We start from the raw sequence: 25,072 nt of genomic DNA on the forward strand, positions 1-25,072 counted from the left end.
TTACATAAAACCAACAAATGACTACATTCTTAATGCAGGTACATATACATTCATCAGAAAAGGACCCTAATCTTTTTCACCAACAATTTTTTTTGTTTGAACAATCCAAGAATGTGAATAAAGAAAGTGACAAACAAGTATCATCTTAGGAATTACTGAGAAAGGAAAATCTCTTTGGAAGAAAAAGACTTTAGGAAGACTTCTATGCTGAGAACCAACTTTATGCCACAGCACTGTAAACGGCAGGACTTAATACAGAACCAGAAATACAGCAAGTTACCTAGAGACTAACACTGAAAAACAGCCAAAAGCTTTAAAGCCACAGGGAGAAAAAAAACTGTCAAGTGTGAAATGAAAAATATATAATAGTTAAGTATTTTTACAATTCTAAAACTTCACTTCTGTCCTTAAATCAATATATTATGAATTTCACGGTTCAATAAATAAGCATCTTTAATCAGAAGAGGAAGTAAAACCCTTCCCAGCACCACCCGCACCTCCCCGCCCGCCCCTCCCCCACCCCGCCCACCCCAACCCTGCAAAAGAGCAGACTGGAAATTCTGGAGAGAGTAAGAGGTTTTTTTTTTTTTTTTTTCTTTTTAAAGAGGGTAGAAGAATATAATCAGGGGTGGGGGGAGAAAAATCTAGAAGTCCTTTGTGTGGAGTTAATGAATACTCATTTCCTTCATCAGCGGCATTATTCTTTCAAAGGGCCCTTACATCTCAACCAACGGTGAAAATCTGGGTCTATTGAGGATTTCATGGCAGTGAACCAACAGACACTGAAGTTAACTCAGGCTAATAATACACTCTGGTCAGATCCTCTGTAAATCAGAAATGACCCAGAGAGTCTTGGAAAATTCATTTCTGCTGAGCACAGCTAAGAAAGTCATCTTTAGGCTATCCTTAATTACAGAAAACTTGACTTGGTAGTGGTACTTCCCAGGTTATCTAAAGCAGCAGTCTTATGCCAGGGGGAAAAAGAGTAGGGGCCCGGGGCACACAACCTAACATTATTATTTAAAAAAATCTTTTATGTAATCTGAAGTCAGTACCTTTCACAGAGACCACTCAAGAGCTTTTTTTTTTTTTATGTCAGTTTCAGTTCTGATTCTTAATTGTCAAGCTGCCTAAAAATGGCATACTAACAGAACCACCAAATTAGGACCCTGGCAGAATAAAAAATTTACCCTGATGGTCTGTCCATGAAAGGAAGATGTCTGCAAGCCAACTTAGGAATTTTTTACTGAGATCTAACAAATAAAATCATTGAATACTGTTAAAATGTGTGCAGACAACCCCTACTGTTAAGATTTTTATATGAGTGTATATGTATATATAAATCCATACATACACATTATATAATTTATTTCCTACTAAAAAGACTTAAGGCAGTTATGCTATATATAAAGTTAGCTATAATATCCAAGAGAAAACAGCTCCTACCCAAAAAATTATGTGAACACATCAGACAACTTATCATAAAAGCGATCATGAGGCTATCTGTATCCAGTATAGCTCACATTTCCTGGTTGAGGCTCCCAACACAGGAATTCCACTCCCAAGATAAAATTTGCCCCTCGATCCCCACACACAAAAGGTAGTCTGAACAGACAAAATATTTATAAAAACTTTGAAATGGAAGATATTAAAAAGAACTCAACAGAATTCTGACAACCTCTGGACACCACACTCTACTGTTATTACTCTTGATTGTACTAAACACAACAACTCAATATGCTCCAAGGTGGAAACTGGGCTGGTATTATGGGGAAATTATTGGCTGCAACTGCTGGAAAAGTTCATAATCCTAAACACAATTTAAACAAAATGTGATGATTCATGCTATTTGATCGCCACACACATACACCACACATATTTAACTGGACAGAATTTCTGAACCACTTATAAGTGACTTAACTAATCTGAACATCAACCTTCGTGGTGAAAAAAGTTAGGACCCTGGGTGTGAACAGCACCATCCTTTTTGGTCTTTAGTAAAGTTCAAAGGATAGAAACACTCTGATGTATGCAGATAAAACATGGTTGGAAAGGAAGGGGGCAATCAGCAAAACCACTAGGGATACATGCTGTCAAGAGAAGCAAGCAAGAAAGAAATTCAGCTGAGGAATATAAAGGGCTCAGTAAAACAAAGTTCATGAAGGAAAGAAAATAGGCAGTTATTTGTTATGTCTAAACCTCAACGCGTTGCACCAGAGTGAGAGACAAGATCATGGGTTGCTTATGTCCACAGACTACTTAATTATCTAAAGAGATACTGGGGGAATGGTGGAGGGGCAGCAATCTGTGAATCAGAACCACTAAGCTATGAAAGTCAAGACTGTACATAAAGACAGATGTTAAGAACAGTGAGGATTGTCTTGCGTTATATTACATCCCACCATCAACCAGACCAGGAAGGTGCTGATTATTGAATAAATGCTCAAAGTATTTAATTTTTTTTTTTTTTTAAAGATGTGAAAGATATATTTGGACAGTTTTTGGAAGAGGTAGAGAAACGAACTGGGTACATATACTCTTTTATTTGATTTGAACTAGCAAGAGACTAGACTGATTGTTTTTCACCTTCAAAATCTTAGTCTTGATGAAACTGACAATAAAGGCACAAATAAAGTGAAATTAAAATAATTTTAACAAAGAAGAAAATCTGGCAATGTCTAAAGAACAGATGAAGTAAGCAAAAACGTTAAATATGATTTAAGGTTTAAAAAAAAAAACCTTAGATATTAACAACTTGCAAGTACACACTCAGAATACAGAATAAGAATACAGAACAAGAATATTTAGGTTTCAAGAAAAATTAGGCAGGGCTTCTTCTGACAAAGTGACAGGTCCTGAGGGAGAAAGTAACCCCCACAAGACTAAGAGTCAGTACCAAATCCCAGTCATCTTACCACTCAACGTTACACTGGCTGGGTAAAGAACAGGCATCAGTAAGTGTTCACTGAATGAAGGTATATCATAACGCACAATTACAACTAGTTAGTATGGTTAGTTCAAACCCAGTCAGGAAAGTCAACCTTTTATTAAGCAGTGAAACTTTAAAAAAAAGAAATCTATGTAGAACTCCAATACAGGATAAAAATGAAGCTGCCACTGGCCAGCCAGGCCAAAGTCAGTGGGAATAAACTAGCCTCCAATTCCCTAAACCAGCCCTAAGATGTATGTAATCCAGTGTGAAAACCACCATTTATTTTGGAAATGTGATAGAGAGCATGATCCTTCAGTTCTCACGTTGTTAAACTGAGGACATTACCAGCACTGTGTAGAAGAAATTCTAAATGATGTTGCTAATTTAAATAAAGACAAAATTCTACAAAGAGGAGATCGTATCACTTAGAAGAACGAAAACAAACCCTGTAAAGGAAAAAAACAATCAGCAAAAATTAGGCCACAGTGGACAAAACAAAATGCAAAACCAGCATCTCATTAAAAAGCAGATTAAGACCACTGAACATATTCATACAAATGTAACCACCCCCACCATCAAGTCAACTGCTTGACTGGTCTAACTACTGAATACAATAGGGGCTTCCAAAGAGCTGAGTCCCAGCTTCACACTATGTAGAAGAATCCCACCACGACTGTAGAGACGTGATCCATTACTGAAATGCTACAGACGGCACTGCTTTGCTGAACATACCAATGCAAGAGTAACAGCCAGGACTTTCCAGCATTTTGAGTTGTTCTTTGACCCCAGACAAGGAACAGTACTCCCTAACATCACACAACTTCCCAAGTACAAAGGGCAGAGCCTCCACACTTTCAACAGGTCTGAGGGTGGCGATACCTGGGACATTTATACCATCCACAAGACGGGCTGTACAAGTAGTGATCAGTGGGCAGCAGGACGTCTGGAAGCAAGCAGCCAGTTGCGACAACGGTGAAAATTTGCCCAAGGCAGAATTAAAGAAAGGGTTATTCCATTAAATGGTAGTGACCTGGTGCAAGCTTTTTATAGTAAGGACTTGAGGAAGAGGAAACACTAACAAGAATGACACATGAAGCAGTCCATTACAAAATAAGGCCACCATTATAAATTGTAGACCAATCTGATCCTCAAGTTTGGATCTGTGAAGAGGTTTTTGTATAAAGCATAAACACCTAATAAGTGATGAGTTTCCTTTAAAATATGCCTTTGCATTTGATGCCATTTTCTTTGCCAAGAATGCCTATTTTCCCCTGGCTCTCCGCATGGCTTGCTCCTTTCTCACGTGTTAGCTCAATCATCACATTACAGAAGCTTTCCCTCTGCTTTGCTCGATCACAGCCCCCTGTTTATCTCCTTCATAGACAAATACGCTAATTGTTAGAGTAACTGCTATCTCAGCAAAGGTAAGGGCCACAGCTGTCTTGTTCACCTTTATCCAAAGGCTAAGAAAGTTCCTGGCACACGTAACAGGTGAACAATAAATATCTGTAGAACGAAAAACCACTCTACCAAGTTTACACGAACATATACATGCATATACAAACATAGGAAAACGCGGAGTATCTGACAGAAAACAATCAAATGCGGAAAGTACTGAAAATAACACCTGTACATACAGGTGAATGTGGTTATAAAACACAAGTACCAACCAAAGAAAATCTGTCTTTAAAAATATGAAAACTTACTAGAAAGGGACCAGGAGTGGTTACTGGCTGTTTCTATTGAGATGCAAACAAGAAAAGTTTAAACTGGAATGAGTTAACAATAAACTAAATAAAATAAGGATTATCTGCTGTAGAATGACTTCCAACAGAGCTTTTGACACCTCTGGTCGTGCCTGTCCCTGCAGAGCATGAAGTATGGTGGCTTCTAACAGTCACCACATATTCAGGATTAGTTAAGAACAGCTCAGACCACAGGTATTCATAAGATAAAAAACTTGCTAAACGGCTTCTCCCCCAAATTTTACAATTCAGAATTCATAATTATGTAAAATAACATAGATTTTATAAATTTAATACAACATACCTTAAAAACAGATGGCCCCTATCTGCTGATCAGACCTCAGCACCACTTTTCTAGGTATTCTGCCAAAGCAATTACATTTACAAAAGTCCATTTCGTAATACAGTCTGGTGATTAAATCCAATGAAATTCAACTCAAAAGAGGTTTGCTACTGAAATATTTGAAAGTATCTTTTAAAAAGGGGGTTTATATTCTTAGATTGAATTTTCAGAAAGGATAAATATATTGAAGTAATTGCAGTATATCCCTGAAAATAATTATACTGCCACCTGTGCATTTTTTATGAGGTGTAAAGATAAATCAAAAGACTGCCAGGTTACACAAGTCTCTTATTACCTGTTGAAACTGAAATTTGGTGTAAGACAAAGGGACTTACTCCATATGAATTATCACTGTACTCAGAATTAACTGGTGCTGGCAGTATCAGTTCAACCATTGATGATGATGGATGTCATGCTACACTGTTTTGGTGGAAAAGCAGAAATGGAGGAGAGGTTTAGAAAGATTTACATAAAGTTTCCTTATAATGAGATTTAGCAGTAAGTAAACAAACACAGAAAGAATGAATATTTAAGACCCACTGAACACATTAAGGTCAAGGATTTCAAAAGTTAATCCACTTTTCTTCCCCCAAGAGTTTATTTTTGGTAAAAGGCAGAAAAATTAGTTTTTCTACAAGGGAAATCTGCTTCTAAATGATAATTTGAAAATCTTGATATATATTATATATTAAAAAGACACACAAAAATAACAAAAAAGTGGGAATAACAGATTAGGTACTGTAACTTTATAAAGGCTTGCCTAAATCAAGAAGCAGCACACACACACCTAATTTATGCAAACTAAAGATGTATATGAACAGCACAATACTGTGATACTGGATCATGATACATTACCTGTACACATAACTACTACTGTTATTAATAAACCTTTGGGACACTCAGGTTTATGCCCAACAAGACATCAGTAAGTCTTTAAAATCTTCTCTTCCTCCTTTACGGGAGAGTATTTCTAGACATTAATTTTCCCATCTAATATTCGAACATAGGAAACCACTTCCACAAGGTGCTTTAATTGATGAGACCTCAAGTGCTGTTTTCTCTTGAATTTTTGGATAGTAAACAGTCCACGGGGACCACACACAAATACTATGACAGAAGAGTTGGTACATTAAGTCTTTTGATGGGACTTGATTGGTGATGAAGCTTTATGACATGCTTGAGCAACGCACTGAAGGGGATCCCATCTGAGTTAATACTTTGTCCAACCACTGTAGAGGTCCATTCAGATGAAGTTCAATCCAGCAAGGAGTGCTTGTTACCGTCTGCCTTCTGTTTAAAAAAATGAAAGAAAATAATTACGAAATCAAAAGAATAACAGGGATATGGAAGAACTAAGATAAATCAATAGGCTGTATATACGAAAACCTAGATTCTTTTTTGAACGAGTATTAAGTTTGGACATCTATTATTTTGAAAACTGTTTAATCCTTAACGTCTAACAAAGTACTTATAACACTATAAATAATCACTGGCAGGGCAAGAGATATAAACCAGCACTGTCCCAAGCAAATCAGAATATATACAATCACTTTACTTATTAATCATCCGAAGAATAGAAAATACTCAAACAGAAAATGAAGTCCAAATGGAACAGAGTTCGGACTTAAAGTACATCAAAACAAAAATTCTGACCCAAGCTTACCACAGAATGTTCAAAGCTGGGGTCCAATGTCCCCTGACAAAACCAACAACCAACATCCCTTTTAGCAAAATCATGCAGGTTTTTAATAAGAAACACCGCAAGTACTTCAACTAAACAAGCTATCCTCTAAAAATCGCAAACTGTTCAAGGACATCCTGTCACTTTCACATACAGATTTTAGTTCTTATTTATTATATACAGTAAGTCAGTAAGTCTATTTGCTTCAACGTGACAATGCTGCAAACATGAGGAAAGGCCATGATCAACTCTTCACCTCCAAGTGACACATGCTCAGTATAACCTAGAACTACCATTGTATTTCAGAGGATGTGGTTTTCTGTAGCAGCTGGTGTTGGTGCTCTGCGACTCCCTTCAGATTCTCAGTGTTCTCCAGCCCACTTCTAACTGTAGGTATCTGCATTTCTGTGCCTGCGAACCTCTGCTCTGTCCATATATGGAACAGACCAGAAGTGCCAGTGAATTAACATCTCCAGGAACAGACCTCAACCAATGACACAGGAATTGGCATTTAAATGCCCAGTTTCCTTTCCCTCCAAGTGGCGTAATTCTGAGTGTCCTTTACTCTTCCCAAAGTTTTCCTAAGGGAACAGCTCTAGTGGTATGTGTCATATTCCCTCCCTTGCCTCTCTTCTTTACTTCCTCCTTCCTTGGCAGTGTTCCCTCCATTTCCTGAGTAAACGTCTAGCAGGCAAACCCTTGTCTCAGGGTCTGAGCCTCACATTATCTGTGCCCCTGCCTGATTATTCACTTCAGTACTCACTCACTTAACTGAGACATGAATTCTTTACACATCTGTATTTCCCCTTACTGTGTCTCCTGATTTTTATGCTGGGAATCAAGCTGGCACTTAAAGAAACTGAAAAATAGTTTAGAAATCCAAACATCAAATCTATCTCCTCAGCACCTGTGTCATTAAGGGTAAAAGGTTCCACAGTTCACAGATATATGGGTATCTAAGTTATTTTGATCTGTAAATGTTAAAGGAAACTTTATTATCCAAAGTAGATGTACCTGAAACTCCACTATCCATGAATACATACTGTGTATTACTGCTTCTTGTATAGATTTTATATTATCTCTGGGTTAAAGAACAGCAGAGACCACAGTGAATGAAAGACAGTATCTCTTTCCACCAATCAACGTTGGTCTTAGCAGGAGACCCATAGATACACATGGCATTCTCCCTGACCTATGTAACTCATGTTTAATGCCACTCCGTTTCTACCATGTTTCACAACATTATAATCTTTTGAAGGAGAAAAAGAATGTCTGACCTAATAAACTGGTATCAGACAGTACTATCCGAATCTAATTTTAATATCAACTCAATCCAAGTTCAAAGGAAAAAAGAAACTTAGCATTGTTTGAAGTTATCCCATCTCAAAGGGGAAATGATTAAAACAAAAGAGAGCTACAGCAAAGTCAAAAAATGAATTCTTGCACTAACATAACTTGGACAAAACAGTGACAAGTCTCACTTTAGATACAAATATATAACACATTGTATATTTTTATAGAAGTAGTCAAACCAGTAGATCTCAAATCTCATCATCACAAAAGTCATACACCTCAAAATTTAAGACAGGGAATCAAGTTCAAATGAAATAAATTCTAAGAAGGGTGCAAACTGCTGAATGAAACAGGAGTATTATTACTATACCATATGAGTATCTTCTTAAGCAGACATTCAGACTGTAAGTAATGTGAACTGGAGAAAAGCTAAGTATTTTATTTATAGTTTTATTCATTTTATTATGCTGATGAACTATTCCCTTTATTTGATGTGGAATCCAATCAACTGTTTAATCTAGCAACAGCCTAATTGATCTTACTCCCTGATGACAGATTGGTTCTGGTAAAACTCAATTATGTAACTGCTACTACTATCCTTAGAGAAGAGTCAAGGAGAGCTTTCCTCAGGTCCCATCTCTACCACTGAGAACGTGTCCTTGGGCAAACTATTAAATCTCACCTAAGCCTATTTCCAAATAAATATTGAGTTTGGACCTTCTTTTTTTTAAAACTTTACAAAGACTGCAACCTTATAAAGAAAGAATAAAAACAGCGACAGTAATTCTTAGCCATGCCGAGAGGCGTGAGATACTGCATTTAAAACACAGCACAGTGTCTGGTACCCAAATACCCCCTTCTATTACTGAATAATGTTCAATCTTTTAACCTTATATTAAAGTCATCTCAACTTCTTTGTCCAGTCCTATTATTCTTTACTTTCTATACTCCAGTCAAACCGAACTGTATTCTACTGCCAGGATCATCACTTTCCACCCCTGTACACCTATGACTACTGATATCCTAGACACCTTTTAGAACCCAGACTCTGGGCCATCTCTACCTCTCCTGGCCCCAGCAAAACAGCTCTCCTTCCATGAACTGGTAACCCTTCCAATATGCCATTTACGGTGTTTAACACTCTGCATTCTGTGACAGTGCCTGTCCATACACGTTTTAATTCTATGTTCTATGGTGCCAGCACAGGAATTTGCAATAGTTTTGAATCTAGAGGCCTCCAACTTTCTTTTGTTATTTTACATAAAGATTTGCTCTCTATAAACTTCAATGAAAATACGGATAAACTTCAGAAGATTCAAGGAGTGGAAGAAAAAGAATTACACTCTAGAAACTTAAGAATTGAATATGTATTTCATACCGGTATTCTGCTCCCCACCCTTTCACAAAACTCATTCTTATGGTGCACATTCTAGTTAGCTGATACACGGCTTCAAAACCCTGATTAACGGACTGAGCCAGCAGAGCAGCAAATTCCTGGTTGTTGAAGATCTTCAGATTACAGCCTACAATTGAAAAAATATATAAAAACATTATGTATGAAGAAGATAGTATAAGAGAATCATTTTAAAAGAGCTATAGATATTAGAATGGTGGTGGTGGTGCAGTTGCTAAGTCGCGAAACCCCTTGGACCCTAGCCAGCCAGGCTCTTCTGTCCATGGGATTTTGCAGGCAAGAATACTGGAGTGGGTTGCCATTTCCTTCTCCAACAGACATTTAAATATGAGCATGCAAATCATCTCCTGATTTCAAAAATTAATAGCAAAGAAAAATTCAGCAAGTTGACATGATAGGCCCATTTATATTGCTGGATCCATACCTGGTGGAATTTTACACACGGTTGCAGGGTGCCAGCCGTATCTCTGATTACAGTTGGGGCTCTGCACAAAGATTGCACTGTCACTTAGGCACTCGGCAAAAACTTCCCCACCTATGTAATATAAGCGCACTCCTCTTCCTACAACAAAATATATATGGAATTAGTTTTACAACATTTACTACTTCAACATCACTTCTGAAGGATTCTTAGAGGAAAAGTAAAATGGTATAAAGTATCGTGATGATCTCTCCCACAGCTATGCTTTTCTGAAATCTAACTTTGAAACATACTATTATTTTTCCAAGTATTTTTCAACAATGATTTTATTGATTCCTAAAGATAGTATGTGCTCATTCCAAGTGCTTAATGTAGAAAAGTGGATAAGCAAAATAAAGAATTTCAAACAAATCATATTTTTGAATAAAGCAATTTAATTTATTTGAAGGAATTAACTAATGTCTAGATTAATATGCCTTCATTAAGATACACAGTTTTTCTTTTTAAAGAACCCACTATGCTTAAGAAAAGAAATAATAAAAATTATCATCTGCCCCTTTTAAAACTATATATTATTGTGGTAACCAGATCTCTATTTACAAAAGCAGAATGAGGTAAGAAAAAATTATATTGGGAGATTTTAATATACCTCTTTCAGAATTTGACAAATCAAATATACATAAAATATAAGAAAGACAAGGATTAAAAAAAAAAAAACTGTGCAAAGCAGAATTCTAAGACGGCACTTAACATTCTCATCCCTGGTGTGTTTATCTTCTCAATTATTCAGTCAAACACTAAGTAGTGCTTAAATGAATTTTTCAGATGTATAGTTCTTAAATCAACTGACCCCAAGAAACGAACAGTATCTTCGGTGGGCCTGACTTAATCAGGTGACAAACCTTAGAGGGACTGGGCTGGTCCTGGCAAGAGAGACTCAAAGTGGGAGGGGAAGAACTTAACAGTCTTCACTGCTGACTGTAAAGATGCAGCAGAGCATGCAGCTGGCCTCTAGTTGCTGAGAGTAGCCTCTAGTGGACAGTCTGTAGGAAATGAGGATCTCACTGCTACAACTTCAAGGAAGTGAACTCTGTAGTAATCACCTGTGAGCTTGGAAGGGGACCTCAAGCTTCAGATGAGGTAGGGTGAAAAAGCAGGGTAACCCTACTTATTTAGAAGTAAATACGGTAAAGTTAACCTCCTGTTACATTTCTATGCAGAGCCCTAATGAGAACATAGAAAAATCAGAACTATTTTAAAGAAGGGTTAAACTAGTTAAAGAAGGGTGGATATTCAGAGGCCTTCGTCACTTACAAGACATCTGAGTACCTCAGTGAGATTATGTAAAGTTTATACATCAAGCAAGATTTGAGAAATTTCACACGGAGCCAACAAACATCTCTGAAGTCACTAGCACTTTGCAGTATCACAGACTCTTCAGTGATCAGCATTACTTCTCATAGGAGGTAATGGTTAATTAAATGAAAACAGAAGCACACTATTATTAAAAGAAGTTTCTTTAAGGTGATGAGAATTATGTTCAGTTATTTTAGTAGCACTCAAACTATTTCCCTCATTGTCAAAAAACAAAAACAAACAAACAAAAAACCCCAATGTGCCAAAATGTTGCTATTCATATGTCTTAAATACATGCAAACTTACCACACTATGTGTTAAAACTAAAGATTCAAAAAAAATTAATTCATTTGAAAATCAAAATAGTAAACTTACTACATATTAACATAAACAAGTTTATGAAAACTATTTCCCAAAGTAAGGAAAAAATTAGTGAGAAGAGTTTTATATCTTTGCAAACCTCTTAATGTCGGGCTTAAGACAGAAGAATTCTCATCAGAGTCTGTGTTTAACTTCTTGCAAAATCGCAAGCCTTGTAAGCTCTGGAACACTTCACTGTCGAGTCACAAGAGAATGAGAGTGAAAATGGCAAACGGCACCTTAGTACCATTACGAAACAGTTTTCACCTCAAAAACTCCCTGAGAGGGTACCTGGGACAACCACATTCTAAGATCCTCTGAATTATTTCTGAACAAGTTAATGGTGGTTTTTGTTTTAGATATCTTGCTTTAGATTAATAGTGTACAGATCTATGAATTCACTGAAGCGGAGAAAAAACTAGGAGATGTACACAAACTGAAAAAAATTCATGATTTGCTAAAATTACAACCCTAAAATCTGAACATGACAACTTTATGACTGGTAGAGGCTCAGCAAAGGAATTTTAACACATATTTACTGACGGACTTCCCAGTGTCGAGGGTGCCAAATAAAGAGAAACTCAAGATAAAAGTTCGCAGAGAGAGGAAGGATCACCAGAATCACTATTGAAGGCGGTGAAGCTGTGCAACCTGACTGCACTTAAGCTGACAGAGAGAAGGCAGGCTTTCCTGCACACAATCTCTTGATGTGGTAAACCACGCAGTGCTCACGTTATGAGTAAACGGCACTGGTTTCTCACAAGGAAAACAAACATACCTATGTGTCTTCTTGTCATTTCTACCGTAGCATTTCTGTTTACGTTGGAGAGTAAACCTAGGCAGAACCTCTCAGAATTTGATGGATCTGTGAAGCCGTCTACGGTGAGCGAGGGCTGTGAGGCATGGAAGGTCTCTCCAACCCTCTGGTTTAATTCATAATATGCTATTGAACACCAAAACGCAGGCTCTGAGTAAGTAACTGGCTGCAAGTCTGGCAGAGGGGAAAAACAAACCCATAAAAGAAATGTTGTGTGAACAATTCAAGCCATGTCAAGCCAAGAATAGACTGAATATCATTATCTTTACATGTTCTATGCCAGCCTATACTGGCAATAGCCCAGGAAACAGACTTAACATCTACATCACGAACCCCAGATTCCAAAGATCACAGCAGATTTTCAGTTTCTCAAATTTCCCCTATCTCCTTAAGTCATCCAAATCTTCAAACATCTTTTTTAGGCTTTATGGTGCATAACTTGTTCCACTAGTAATTCTACCCCAATTGTACCACATGTAAAATAAGTCAATTTGCATTATACAATTAATTTTGGGTAGGATCGAGTAGAACAAAGCTAAAGCAAGGATTAATACATCAACAGCCCAAGATTAAAAAAAAAACAAAAAAAACCTGTCATGACAGGATACAAAACATGACATATTTTTGACATTTGTCGATTTTAACATGAGTTTCTTACTGAGTTACCCTAATTACAAAAAGAGAAAGCCTGCATATACACAAGAAATAAAAATACAACACAAAGTATGCAAGTGGAAACACAATGTAAATCGAAAGAATCTACGTATTTCACGGGAATACAAAGACCATATATATTTAAGTGCTGTAATTTTGATTAAATTGCGTAAGGAATACCACAGGAAAAAAATGACAATTTTGCAGAATAAATTCCAATGTGTAGAAACTAAAGAGAAATTGTGAAACTGTATAAAATGAAGACCAAGGTGCATATACACCCACAAACATACATATGCACATGTATCAATACAAATACATACACATTAGCAATCACACATATGTATCTCCCATATCACATGTATATGCGAGCAATAAGTCTCTGTATTTATCACAGTCTCATATTAACAACTGCTATTATAAAATATAATAGAAACTAAATATACCCATAAAGTCTAGCCATATAGGACATAAAATTCCTCATGAACAATGCATATGATTTCCATGAATAAAAATTAACTTCTTATATTCATTATGTGCCAGGAGAAAGGTGTTTTAGTAATATTGAGGCACATTATCAGTATCGTTTTTAAAAAAGCACTAATTTGAACAAGCATCTGTTATTCATTGAGCTCTCTTTCTCCTATATATGGAAAGTAATTACCAGAAAGGACATTTAAATACAAAGGTGGAAGAGTACCTCTAAGTATCTGCAACTTACCCAAACTATGATTAACAGGGGAAAGAGTAGTAGGAGATAATTCTGCTGGAGATCCTGAAACAAAAGGGTTCAATTTTAAAACAGCTTATGAAAGAAAGTATTTTCAAAACCTCTGACCAAATAATAAAATTTATTGTATCTAGCTGTATTAATAATCATAAATAATAACACAGATAATTTGCCAAGAATTCAAATGCTTAATGGGACGTTTAATTTTGGGAGCTTCAATATATAAAAGATAGAAAAAAGTCCTGGTTTCAAGTTACCCTCTTGCAAAGGCATCTAATGTTGCCAGTTCTTGGTGTACCTTTCCAGAAATATTCTACAAACCATACAAGCAAATGTATTTCTGTGCCTCCTGCTTTTTATGTACAAATGGTAAACACAATTCTGAACTTTGCTTTTTTATTACATATTCTTCTGTATCAACATCTAGAGATGCTGGTACATTTCCTTACTATTTACTTACACATCTATCCATAACATTACATTATGGTATATTATGATCCCATGTTGACAGGTGTTCAAGAACCAAGATTCCAATGAGCAACTAATCTTGCACATTTTGCATACTCTGAATTGTATCTGAAGAATAGACTCTAAAAGGGAAATTGCCAAATCAAAGGGCTTTCCATCTGTAACTTGGATAAGTTTTGCCGAAATTGTCATCTACAAAGGTTGTATCAATTTACACTCCCAGTCACAAAATAGTGAGGGGAGGCTCATGTGTTATTGCTGATAAATGAGAACAAGGTCTCAACAAGTATAGTTTTAATTTGCATTTCCCTTATAAATGACACTCAGCAGCTTGATATTTGTTTATATTTTATTTCCTTCCTATAAATAGTCTGTTCTTTTCTTTTGCTCAATTTTCTATTGTGGTGTTGATCACTTTTCTCACTGATTTACAGAAGGCTCTTTATGTTTTAGCAATATTAGTCCTTTCATTGTACGGGATGCAAATACTTATTCATCTGTCTTATTTTTCAGCCCGATTTTGATTAAACAGTATTAAAAAACTTCTATGTGACATAATTAATCAATCATTGGGGGGTATGTGACATTTTGATAAAAGTGGTGATGGGGAAATTCTTATCTTACTCTTAACTTTAAAGAAATACTTCTAGTATTTGCCCGTTAAGTATGATGCTGGTTTTGAGGATAAGAGATAAAATTCTGTATTTAGAAATTTTACATAAATAATCATAAGCAGTAAAGATCTGTAGATTTATGTTATAAGCACAAATGTTATGCTGCTTCATAAAGTCAAGCTAGAAGCTTTATGTCTTTTCTATGTTCTGTAACAGTTTAAATAGTATTGGAATAACATATGCTTTAATAGTTCGGTAGAACTCCTGTGTGAAATCATTTACAGTTAATCATTTTCTAGGGTTTATTCTAAGACATCACTCTATTTCCTCTACGAAAGATGACTGTTAAGACAGCTCTACTCTCTGGAGTCAGTTTCAGCAAACTATATTTTCTTAGAAAAAAGTATTTGTTTCTTCCAGTTTGACGTAAACTGGTTAAATCTAATCAAGAAAATAAGGAAGGAAGGGGCACAAACACAAAAAGTTAAGAAGAAGAAGGAACACCACAGACAGAAGAGTGAGACATTACTTCACTCAATTTCAGGCAAATTTTGAAACATGTTTGCCGTAAACTGTCGTTAAATAATCATAACTGTAGGATACACTTTGTTTTCTCATTATCCTCTACATATTTTGAGAACGTTACCCAAAAAAGCAAGACCTACAGCTCCCCAGTTTTAAAATTATAGCAATGGCGCAGGTGTAGAGTAAGGCCAGAAGCCCCCTGATGTGCCCCTCCCTCTCCACACGACCGTGAACTAGAACACCAGGCACACAGGTGAAACGGCGGCCCCCACACGAACAAACGAGCCAACAAATACAGAACAGGTGATGATTTCTGAGAAGCCAGAATAGCCTTCTATAACAAAGTTCTTGTGTTCTTTTTTGTTCCTCAGTTTGAAAAATCTGTTGGCAAGTCATAACAGGTACAGCTATGAAAGGTCAAAACATATTTAGAACAATGAACTAAAACCCACTGCTGTTTCCTGAAGCTAAGATAAAATAAACAGAGCCACTATTAGAAATGGAGGAAACGGCCCAATTTTTCATATCTTTTAACTGCTTACTCTCTCTATTAAATACTTATTAGAAATGACCAGTAGAGTCATGGTTTATTAATTTTGACTGAGTCCAGTCGTATGTGATCAAAGTTAGAACTGAAGATTATGAAAAGTTGGTTATAATCACATACAAAATTTTTAGAATTAAGATAAAAATGTATTAGGTGGCAGAAGTTTTTAGAAACTTAAAAAAAAAAAAAAAAGAGCCAGGTTAAATCATGATTACTCTGTTAGTTATTCATATATACATGCTTCTACTGAAGTCTGGGACTCGCAGTTATGAGAAGCAATAATCTCACTATTTAAAGCTAGTTTCTATTACTTGCAGCTAAAACATCTAGAGAAATCCTTGTGCACACAAGTTTGCATATATTTGTAGGATACATTTTTCAACAAGCACATGCTGAGCAAAAGGAATGTGAGGTTAAATTTTTATAAGGACCCTCCCAGGACGTTCAGTCCCACCAACAATTTATGAGCATTTCTTCACGCCATGTCACTACCTTTTGACATACAACAATTTGAAAGATTTAAATGGGGCAACTCCTACATTTAAAATTTTTATTTATTTTTATTTTGTTATAAATAGTGCACTCATGTCCTTTATGTCCATTTATCTATTAAGCACTGTCTTTAACCTCTTGATTTGTAGGTTTTAAATCTAGAAATCAATTATGAGACTTCTTATACATATTTCCCCCAAGTTTTTTGGTTTTATCTTTCAAAATAAAAAAAATTTTAATAACATTATTTTTTTAGAGCAGTTTTAGCTTTACAGTAAAATCGAGCATTAATAATGTACAAGAGTTCCCATTTACCCACAAATGTACAACCTCCCCTGCCATCAGTGTCTCAGATCACAATGTACATTTACGACAACTGAGGAACCTACACAGACATTATTACTCAAAGCCCACAATTTATATTAGGGTTCATCTTTGGTTGCTGTACATTCTATAAATTTTGACAAACGTATGATGACTTGTATTCACCATTATAGTAGCAGCATACTGAATACTTATACTGTCCTAAAAATCTTTGTGTATTAATCCCTCCCTCCCCTTGAATCCCTAGCAATCACTGATCTTTTTACTGTTTCTATAGCTGTCTGTGTCTTTTCCACAACGTCATATAGTTGGAATCATAGAGGTATGTCCCCTTTTCAGATAGAGTTCATTTGTAATATGCATTTAAGGTTCCATGTATTTTCATGCCTTTATCTGGCAGATTTCTTTTTAGCTGAATAACATCCCATTGTCTGGATGTGCCATCGTTCATTTACTCATTCACTTACTGAAGGACACCTTAGTTGCTTCCAAATTTTGGCAATTAATGAATAAAGCCACTATAAACATCCAAGTGGTAGTTTCTGTGTGTACCTAACATAAACTTTCAACTTTAGGTGACTACTGAGGGGCATGACTGCTGATTGCATGCTAAGTATGTGCTGCTTTGTAAGCAGCTGTCAATCTGTCTTCCAAAGTGGCCATACCATTCATTTTGCATTCCCATTAGCAATGAATCAGAGTTCCTGATGCTCCACTTCCTTGCCAGATTTCAGATTCTGGTCATTCTAAAGGTATGGAGCGGTAATGTTCTAAAAGTCATTTACTTAAGTTTATCAACCCTTTCTTCTGTGGTTTTATATCTTGCATAATTCTTGCTCAGATTATTTTAAAACTTCAAGTTCTCTCCAAATGGGATTCATGTTGATATGACTTACATATTTAGTATCTATTTTATAACTTTTTGAGAAATATTAAAATTAGTTTGAATTTCTTGAGCAAAATTAATGGCAAAAAAATGTATATTTTACTTTTTTTAAGTTTCAGTATATAAACTAACCATAATTATCATTCAAATAAAAAAATAGACTTATTCTTCCAAAAGGAATACATGGGAGGACAGAAAAGTTAGTTAAAGGCCTTAAAATAATTTCATTTTATCATCTTTAAATTCAAATTACAAAAAAACAGTCCCAAAGAACTAAAATTATCTATGATTTTGTTTTTATACCAAAAAAGGCTTAAACATATGATTTTTTAAAAACTCATTTACTGAATACAGAGACCAATCACATTCACAAACCTTTCAAAAAACTGATCGTCATGCTGGCTTACTCCTTCCACCATATCCCTACCTGATCACCAACCAAATCCTACCTCAGCAAATACTGCAAAAGCAGGCATTTTTCTCCATCTCTTGAGAAACACGCCAGAGGAAGCCTATTGCAATAGTCAGGAACAGAATTTCTAGAATCTGAGATCCTAGGTGCAAATTCCTCTTTCTATCTATCCTTCTATGACATTAATTGTGGTACTGCTTTTTATGAATTAAATACCTGCTTTTAATTTTTCATAATGAATATCCACTTGTTGAATAATTCAAAATGCTGCATCAGAAGTTTAATCTGTAAAACACTGTCGAACTTTTGACACAGAATGGTAAAAATTTGAGATTAAGCAAAAATAAGACATAGAAACTACGTAAATCCAGTTTAAAAACTACATACTTCCTTCGTGTTTCTTTATTATGTTCTATGTGTTTCCAAGTTTTCTATAAGCATGACTTGTGTTCAAAATGAGAATACAGTTGCTCTCCTTTTGTTTTTATTAGTAATTTGTAGAGGGTTCCCCTTATGGTTAGAATATAGAAGATGTTGGAAAAACCCTTACTCCTACAATAAGAAAATAACAGAAACACTAAAAAATTGTATTTTTACCAAAAGTGACCCCAAAACTACAGACTCATTTAAATTGTAAGTCATTTACCGAAAGGGATGAGCTCTTCCTACATTAAGTAGGGAGTGGTAACCATTTTCATTGCTGGGAGTATCTGCCAAGTTAGCACACACAGGACTATTCTTGCCAAAGGACAAACCAGCTAAAAATGTAATGGCCACACACAGGCAACTGGAATATGAGAAGCTCAAGCACAGATACAGTCCTCTTCACTAGCCAATTCTAACTCCCATATCTGACTTGTTGAAGGCAGGTGAAAATTCCGAGTAAACCGCACCCTCTATCAGACTAGAAATGAGGGAAGGCGTTCACAGTCTATGAGGTTGGAATGCGGACGTCCCATCTGGGTCCCTGATACACGCAATAGAGATACGAAAACAAGCAAGATCTCTGAACCAATGAAAGCTTGGGTTCATCATTTATACACAATGTTGATGGATGTTTATGTTTATATGAGACACATTTTATAACAAGAGTCACTTCATCAGAAGGATGTAATTCGAAATGTGCACCATTTAATAAGAGACTCAAAATACATGAAGCAAAAACTGACAGGACTAAAAGGAGAAAGAGAGAAACCCAAAGTCACATTTAGAACCAAGTCAGAGTTAAGAAGATTTAAACAGTATCAGCAATGACCTCAACCAACAATGACACCTAGAGGAACACTACAACTGCACAAAATTCTTTTCAACTGTAAGTGGAACTGTAAATCAAAGTAAGTATACCACACCACAGCATAAAATAATTCTTAGTAAATTCCAGAGGCCTAAAATCATGAAACATAATGGAATTAAGCTAGAAATCAACAAGCTATCTAGAAAGCCCCTACACTTCTAAAAAATCATGGATCAAAGAAATCAAAGAGGAATTAGAAAATACTTAAATGATAACAAATAATAATGAAAAATAACATTAAAATTTGTGGTATGAAGCTAAAATAAGGGTTGGAAGGCAATTTTCAGTTTTAAAAGCTTATATTAGAAAAGAATCAATGGGAAAAAAATAGAAAAGAATCAACTATCTAAATTTAAACTACAATGCTCTAAAAAGACCAAATTTAATGCAAAGTTAAGTAGAAGAAAATAATGAAGAATAGAAACAAATCAAGTAGTAAAAAGAGAAACACAATAGAAAAATTTAACAAGTCCAAAACTGGGTATTTAAAAATATTAACTGATACAGCCCCTACAAGATTTATCAAGAAGAAAAAAAATAAATTATCAGTATTTTAAGTAAATAATCAAGATTTGCATGATCTTGCAGACATCAAGGGGATAACAAAACATTAGAAATGACTTTATAGCAATAAAATTTACCTCTCAGATGAAATGAACAAATATCTTTTAAGACACAAGCTACCAAACCTACATGAAAAATAGAAAATAGAGAATCTAAACAACTCCCAATTTTAAAAACCCTTCCCTTTAAGAGATGGTTTCTCTAGTAGGAGCTATCAAGTAGTTAAGGAAGAAGTAACAATCCTATGCAAAATTTTTCAGAAAATAGGAGAAAATCTCATCCAATTTAGAGTCCATTACTGATATTGAAGCTACACAAAAACATTACATGAAAACTAAAGACCAAAATCTCTTATAAACTTAGATTTGAAAATCCTTTTAAAAATTATCAAATCAAACCCACAAAGATTTTTATTAAAGTGCAATTTATCATAACCAAATAAGGTCAAAATTGGTTTGTTATCAGAAAAATCACTTTGTGAAATTCACTTCAAAAAGGAATAAAACTGTATGATCCTCTCAGGAGACGCAGAAAAAGTATGGACAAAATTCCACGGCCATCATTACAAACATTCAAAGCACCAGGAACAGAAAGAAATATCTTCAGTCTGATAATCTATTAAAAATCCATAATTAACATCTCACTTATTCAGGAATTATTAAATGTATTCACCCTATGATCAAGAACAATGTAAAAATATCCATTCTTAGTATTTTTATTCAATACTTTACTGTAGGTCTTAGCCAGGACAGAAAAAGAAGAAAGCATAAAAATGAGAAAGCAAGAAGTAAAACTGTTTTCAGAAAATCTTAGGAATCTACAGAATACTAGATATGAAAAGTGACTTTAGCAAAGTTCAGGAAAAAAAACCAACAGACAATAATCAAATTTTACTCTATATTCTAGGGATAAACAATTAAAAAGTAAAATTGAAAAATAAATTTATAATAACAGCAAAAGGTTCAAACAGTGAAGTATGCATCTCATAACAGCTATACATCTATGCTAAAAACTATAAAACACTGCAGAGATGGCACACCCAGTAAGACCATTACTCTCAAGTTCACAAACCTGACCCTTTTTTCCTGGCAAATTACTTTCCTATTTTGAGAAGATCCTAATCATGACAATCAACTGCTCCTGCTCTGAGATCTCAATTCCCTCAATTTATTTCTAATCTCCATGCAGTCAACTTTAATGGTTAATTCACCTTTTTTATATTTTCTCTAAATACACTCATACAGTATTTACTATGAGTTAGGTTCTATAATTATCCCTAGTTTACAGATAAGGAAACTGGTGCCTACATCATCAAGCAGAGAGCAGAGGGACAATTCAAGTCCAGGCAGTCTAGTTCAGAGGCCAGTCATGCTATCCAGCAGCCATGCATCTGGTTAGAGATGCTGTCTTCTGAGTATAGCATGTGAACCTTATCTAGGGGTACACAAAATGACCAGGTTGCAAGAAGAAAAGGTTAGAACTAAACCAAACCTGTATTTCTTATGATGTTCATTCAGCCTGATCCCTAAAGTCCACAAGCTTTAAAGAATGAAGGCTTGACCAGAGAAATTAAAACACAAAGCAAAGCAAAAAATAACATGTACCTGCTCATACAGTTCTGTATTTTACTTTATTTGTCCTCTGGCTTTATTATTTTTTTTTTTAATTTAATTTATTTATTTTGGCCCCGAGGCTTGCAGGATCTTAGTTCTCCCAACAGAGATTAAACCCGTGCCCTCTGAAGTGCAAGCACAGAGTCCTAACCACTGGACCACCAGGGAATGCCCCCAACTATTAACTCCTCCTATTCCAGAAGGGTTTCAAAGATTAATTTAATCATGTCTTCCCTCAGGAAAAGCATGGACCAGAGTTTAAAGAGAGGTCAATTTTGTTCTAAATTGGGATCCTGCAGCAGTCAGAAAATTCTTGTCATTGCACTAAGAGAATAATAGATAGCAGGTGGAGGACTAGTATTGAAGCAACTTTTTAGCATCTCATGAATCAAATATTCACACTGTCACTGTCATTAGAGTAAATACTTTTAAATGTGTCATTTTGAAAAAGATAGTAACATTTCCTCCATTGAAACAGAATTAGAAATATTAGGTTATGTTCAAAGCTAGCCCCAAAACAATGAATTCATTTTGATTCAGCTTATTCCCCCACACTGGATTTTGACCCATTACCATAACTAAGTCATGTCCGACTCTTTGGGCTCCCATGGACTGCAGCATGCCAGGCTTCCCCGTCCTTCACTATCACCCAGAGTTTGCTCAAAGGCACGTCCATTGAGTCGGTGGTGACATCTAACCATCCCATCCCCTCTGCCACCCCCTTCTCCCTTTGCCGTCAATTTTTCTCAGCATTAGGATCTTTTCCAATGAGTTGGCTCTTCCCATCAGGTGGCCAAAGTACTGGAGCTTCAGCAGCAGTCCTTCCAATGAATAGTCAAGGTTGATAGCCTTTAGGAAAGACTGGCTTGATCTCCTTGCTGTTCAAGAGACTCTCAAGCGTCTTCTCCAGCACCACAGTTTGAAAGTATCAGTTCTTTGGCTCAACCTTCTTTACAGTCCAACTCTCACATCTGTACATGACTATTAGAAAAACCATAGCTTTGACTATAGAGACCTTGGTCGTATAGTCATGTCTATATGACACGACTACAGACGTCTCTGCTATCTCTGTATACGCTGTCTAGGTTTGTCACAGCTTTCCTTCCAAGGCAATCATCTTTTAATTGCATGGCTGCAGTCACCATCCACAGTGATTTTGGAGCCCAAGAAAATAGTTTGTCACTGTTTCCATTATTTCCCCATCTATATGCCATGAAGTGATGGGACCACATGCCATGATCTGAGTTTTCTGAAAGCTGAGTTTTAACTGAGCTTTTTCACTCTCCTTTTTTCACCTTTATCAAGAGGTTCTTTAGTTCTTCCTCACTTTCTGCCATTAGAGTGGTTTCACCTGCATATCAGGCTGGTGATATTTCTCCCGGCAATCTTGATTCCAGCCTATGATTCATCCAGCCCGGCTTTTCACATGATGTATGTGAGTTAAACAAACAGTGACAATATACAGCCTGACACAGTCCTTTCCCAATTTTGAACTGGTCCGTTTCTAACTGTTGTTTCTTGACCTGCATACAGGTTTCTCAGGAGACAGGTAAGGTGGTCTAGTATTCCAATCTCTTTAAGAGATCACAGTTAGTTGTGATCCACACAGTCCAAGGTTTTCTTACAGTCTTGTAGTTAGGGATGTCCTTGGCATAGATCAGCTTGTTGGAGGGCAAGTCTTTGCCCAACTTGTGCTTGGATGTGGAGCAAAAGTTCATGAAGGTCTGGGCCACCACCAACAGGCAGTGGCTACCACCATCACAATGGCTATCCGTGAACCTGGTCTTGGTCAAACACAAAGTGTGTTTTTGATCGCATTCATTCAGAAGCACAGGGAAAGCTGCGGGCAGGTGGACGCATGGTCAGCCGGGCATCGGCAGCCCTTGGGACATGGGGAGAGGAGCTGGCCTGTGGCCTCCCCATCCTCCCAGCTCTGGCCTACACGGTGACCATGGATTTCCATGCAGCTGGGGAGACAGGTCCAGAGAGCCAGGCAGTGAGTGAGGGCTGTTCCCGCTGCACCATTGCCCCACAGTCCCAAGATGAGGTGTGCATATGCAGAAGTGCTCTCACGTGGGGTCACCCATGGGCATGGCCATGGTCCTCTAAGCCTGAACACTTGCTCAGGACTGGGTTGGCTCCGGGAGATGCAGCCCTGCAGACAGCTGATCTCTGACCCCAAACACCACCTGTACGACAGCCATCAGCTGGGTTACCAACAGCCTCTAGCCACGTGTCACTGTTTAAATCAAATGAAGATAAAAATTCAGGTTCTTGGCTGCACCAGTTATGTCAAGTACTCCTAGAAGCATGTGGCCACGTGGACAGCACACACCTAGAACCTTCCACCATTCCAGAGAGGTCCCTGGACTGTGGCCCACCAGGCTCCTCTGTCAATGGGATTTTCCAGACAAGAAAACTAGTATGGGGTGCCATTTCCTTCTCTAAGGGATCTTCTAGATCCAGGGATGGAACCCAGGTCTCCCACACTGCAGGTGGATTCATTACCAACTCAGCCACCACGGAAGTGCCTAACCAGTGATTATATTCATCTTACTGCTCTTTGGATGTTTCACCTATATTATCCAATGGGCACTAATTGGAATCCTTATGCCCTTTTGTGCCTGGCTTCTTTTACCTAATATAATGCTTTCAAAGTTCATCCATGTTGTAGCATGCACCAGCATTTCATTCCTTTATGTGGTTGGATAATATTCCCAAGTATGGATATAACTCACTTAATTTATCCATTAATCATCTGATAGACAATCTGGGTCATTTCTACTTTCAGACTACTATGAATAATGCTTACATTTATGTGCAAGTTTAGTTTAGAAATGCTTTCAATTTTTTCGGGTGAAACTGCTGGGTCTTATTGTTATTCTATATTAAACTTTGAAGAACAGCAAATCTTTCCAAGGCAACTGAACCATTTTCCCACTAGCAACGTATGAAGACTTTTAACTTCTCCGATCTTCATCAAGACTTCTTCTTATTCTTTTCTGATTACGGCGCTTCCTTGGTGGCTCAGTGGTAAAGAATCTGCCTGCAATGCAGGAGACCTGGGTTCAATCCCTGGGTCAGAAGATTCCCTGGAGAAGGAAATGGCAACCCACTCCAGGATTCTTGCCTGGGAAATCCCATGGACACAGAAGCCTGGCAGCTACAGTCCATGGTTTCACAAAGAGTTGGACTTTTTGATTACAGCCATTCTAGAGGGTGTGAAGTGATATGTCATGATTTTATTTGCATTTTCCCTGATGACTAATGATGTCATCAGAGTATATTTTTATGGTATTCATGTCTAAGTGTCACAGAAGCAACTGTCTATCACAGGGCAAAAAGGAACATGGCTGATTTAGGAATACAGTTCTGTGAGGTCCAGTGGTTAGGGTTCTGTGCTGAGGGTAGGGAATGAAGAACCCCATAAGTCATTCAGCCACAATTAAAAAAGAAAGAAAAAGATTCACAACATGCTATATCAAATGATCATCATCTACTTTTCTTCGTTATTTACTATTCTGAAAAGCTATAAAGTATGATTAGCTATAGCAGAATTTCTTAACTTGGAAATCGAAATAATGAAA

At 36.6% G+C, this 25,072-nt stretch overlaps 1 protein-coding gene across 3 annotated transcripts in view; it reads right to left on the reverse strand.

Annotated features, from left to right (window-relative positions):
• Nucleotides 1–1,351: 1,351 nt before the first annotated feature.
• The window catches only part of SMAD2 (SMAD family member 2), an 86,989-nt gene continuing 63,268 nt past the window's right edge, over nucleotides 1,352–25,072 (reverse strand). For 2 of the 3 annotated variants that reach the window (XM_070361830.1, XM_070361829.1), the window contains exons 7-11: nucleotides 13,738–13,791; nucleotides 12,324–12,536; nucleotides 9,833–9,970; nucleotides 9,373–9,517; nucleotides 1,352–6,310 (exon numbers count right to left, since the gene is read on the reverse strand). In XM_070361830.1, coding sequence (XP_070217931.1) covers nucleotides 6,187–6,310; nucleotides 9,373–9,517; nucleotides 9,833–9,970; nucleotides 12,324–12,536; nucleotides 13,738–13,791 — 674 coding nt within the window. In that variant the 3' untranslated portion in view covers nucleotides 1,352–6,186. The remainder of the gene's footprint in view (nucleotides 6,311–9,372; nucleotides 9,518–9,832; nucleotides 9,971–12,323; nucleotides 12,537–13,737; nucleotides 13,792–25,072) is intronic. The other variant, XM_070361831.1, reaches the window with a different exon arrangement.

This window comes from Bos mutus, chromosome 24, assembly GCF_027580195.1.
Source record: "Bos mutus isolate GX-2022 chromosome 24, NWIPB_WYAK_1.1, whole genome shotgun sequence".
In the NCBI taxonomy this organism is placed as follows: domain Eukaryota; kingdom Metazoa; phylum Chordata; class Mammalia; order Artiodactyla; family Bovidae; genus Bos; species Bos mutus.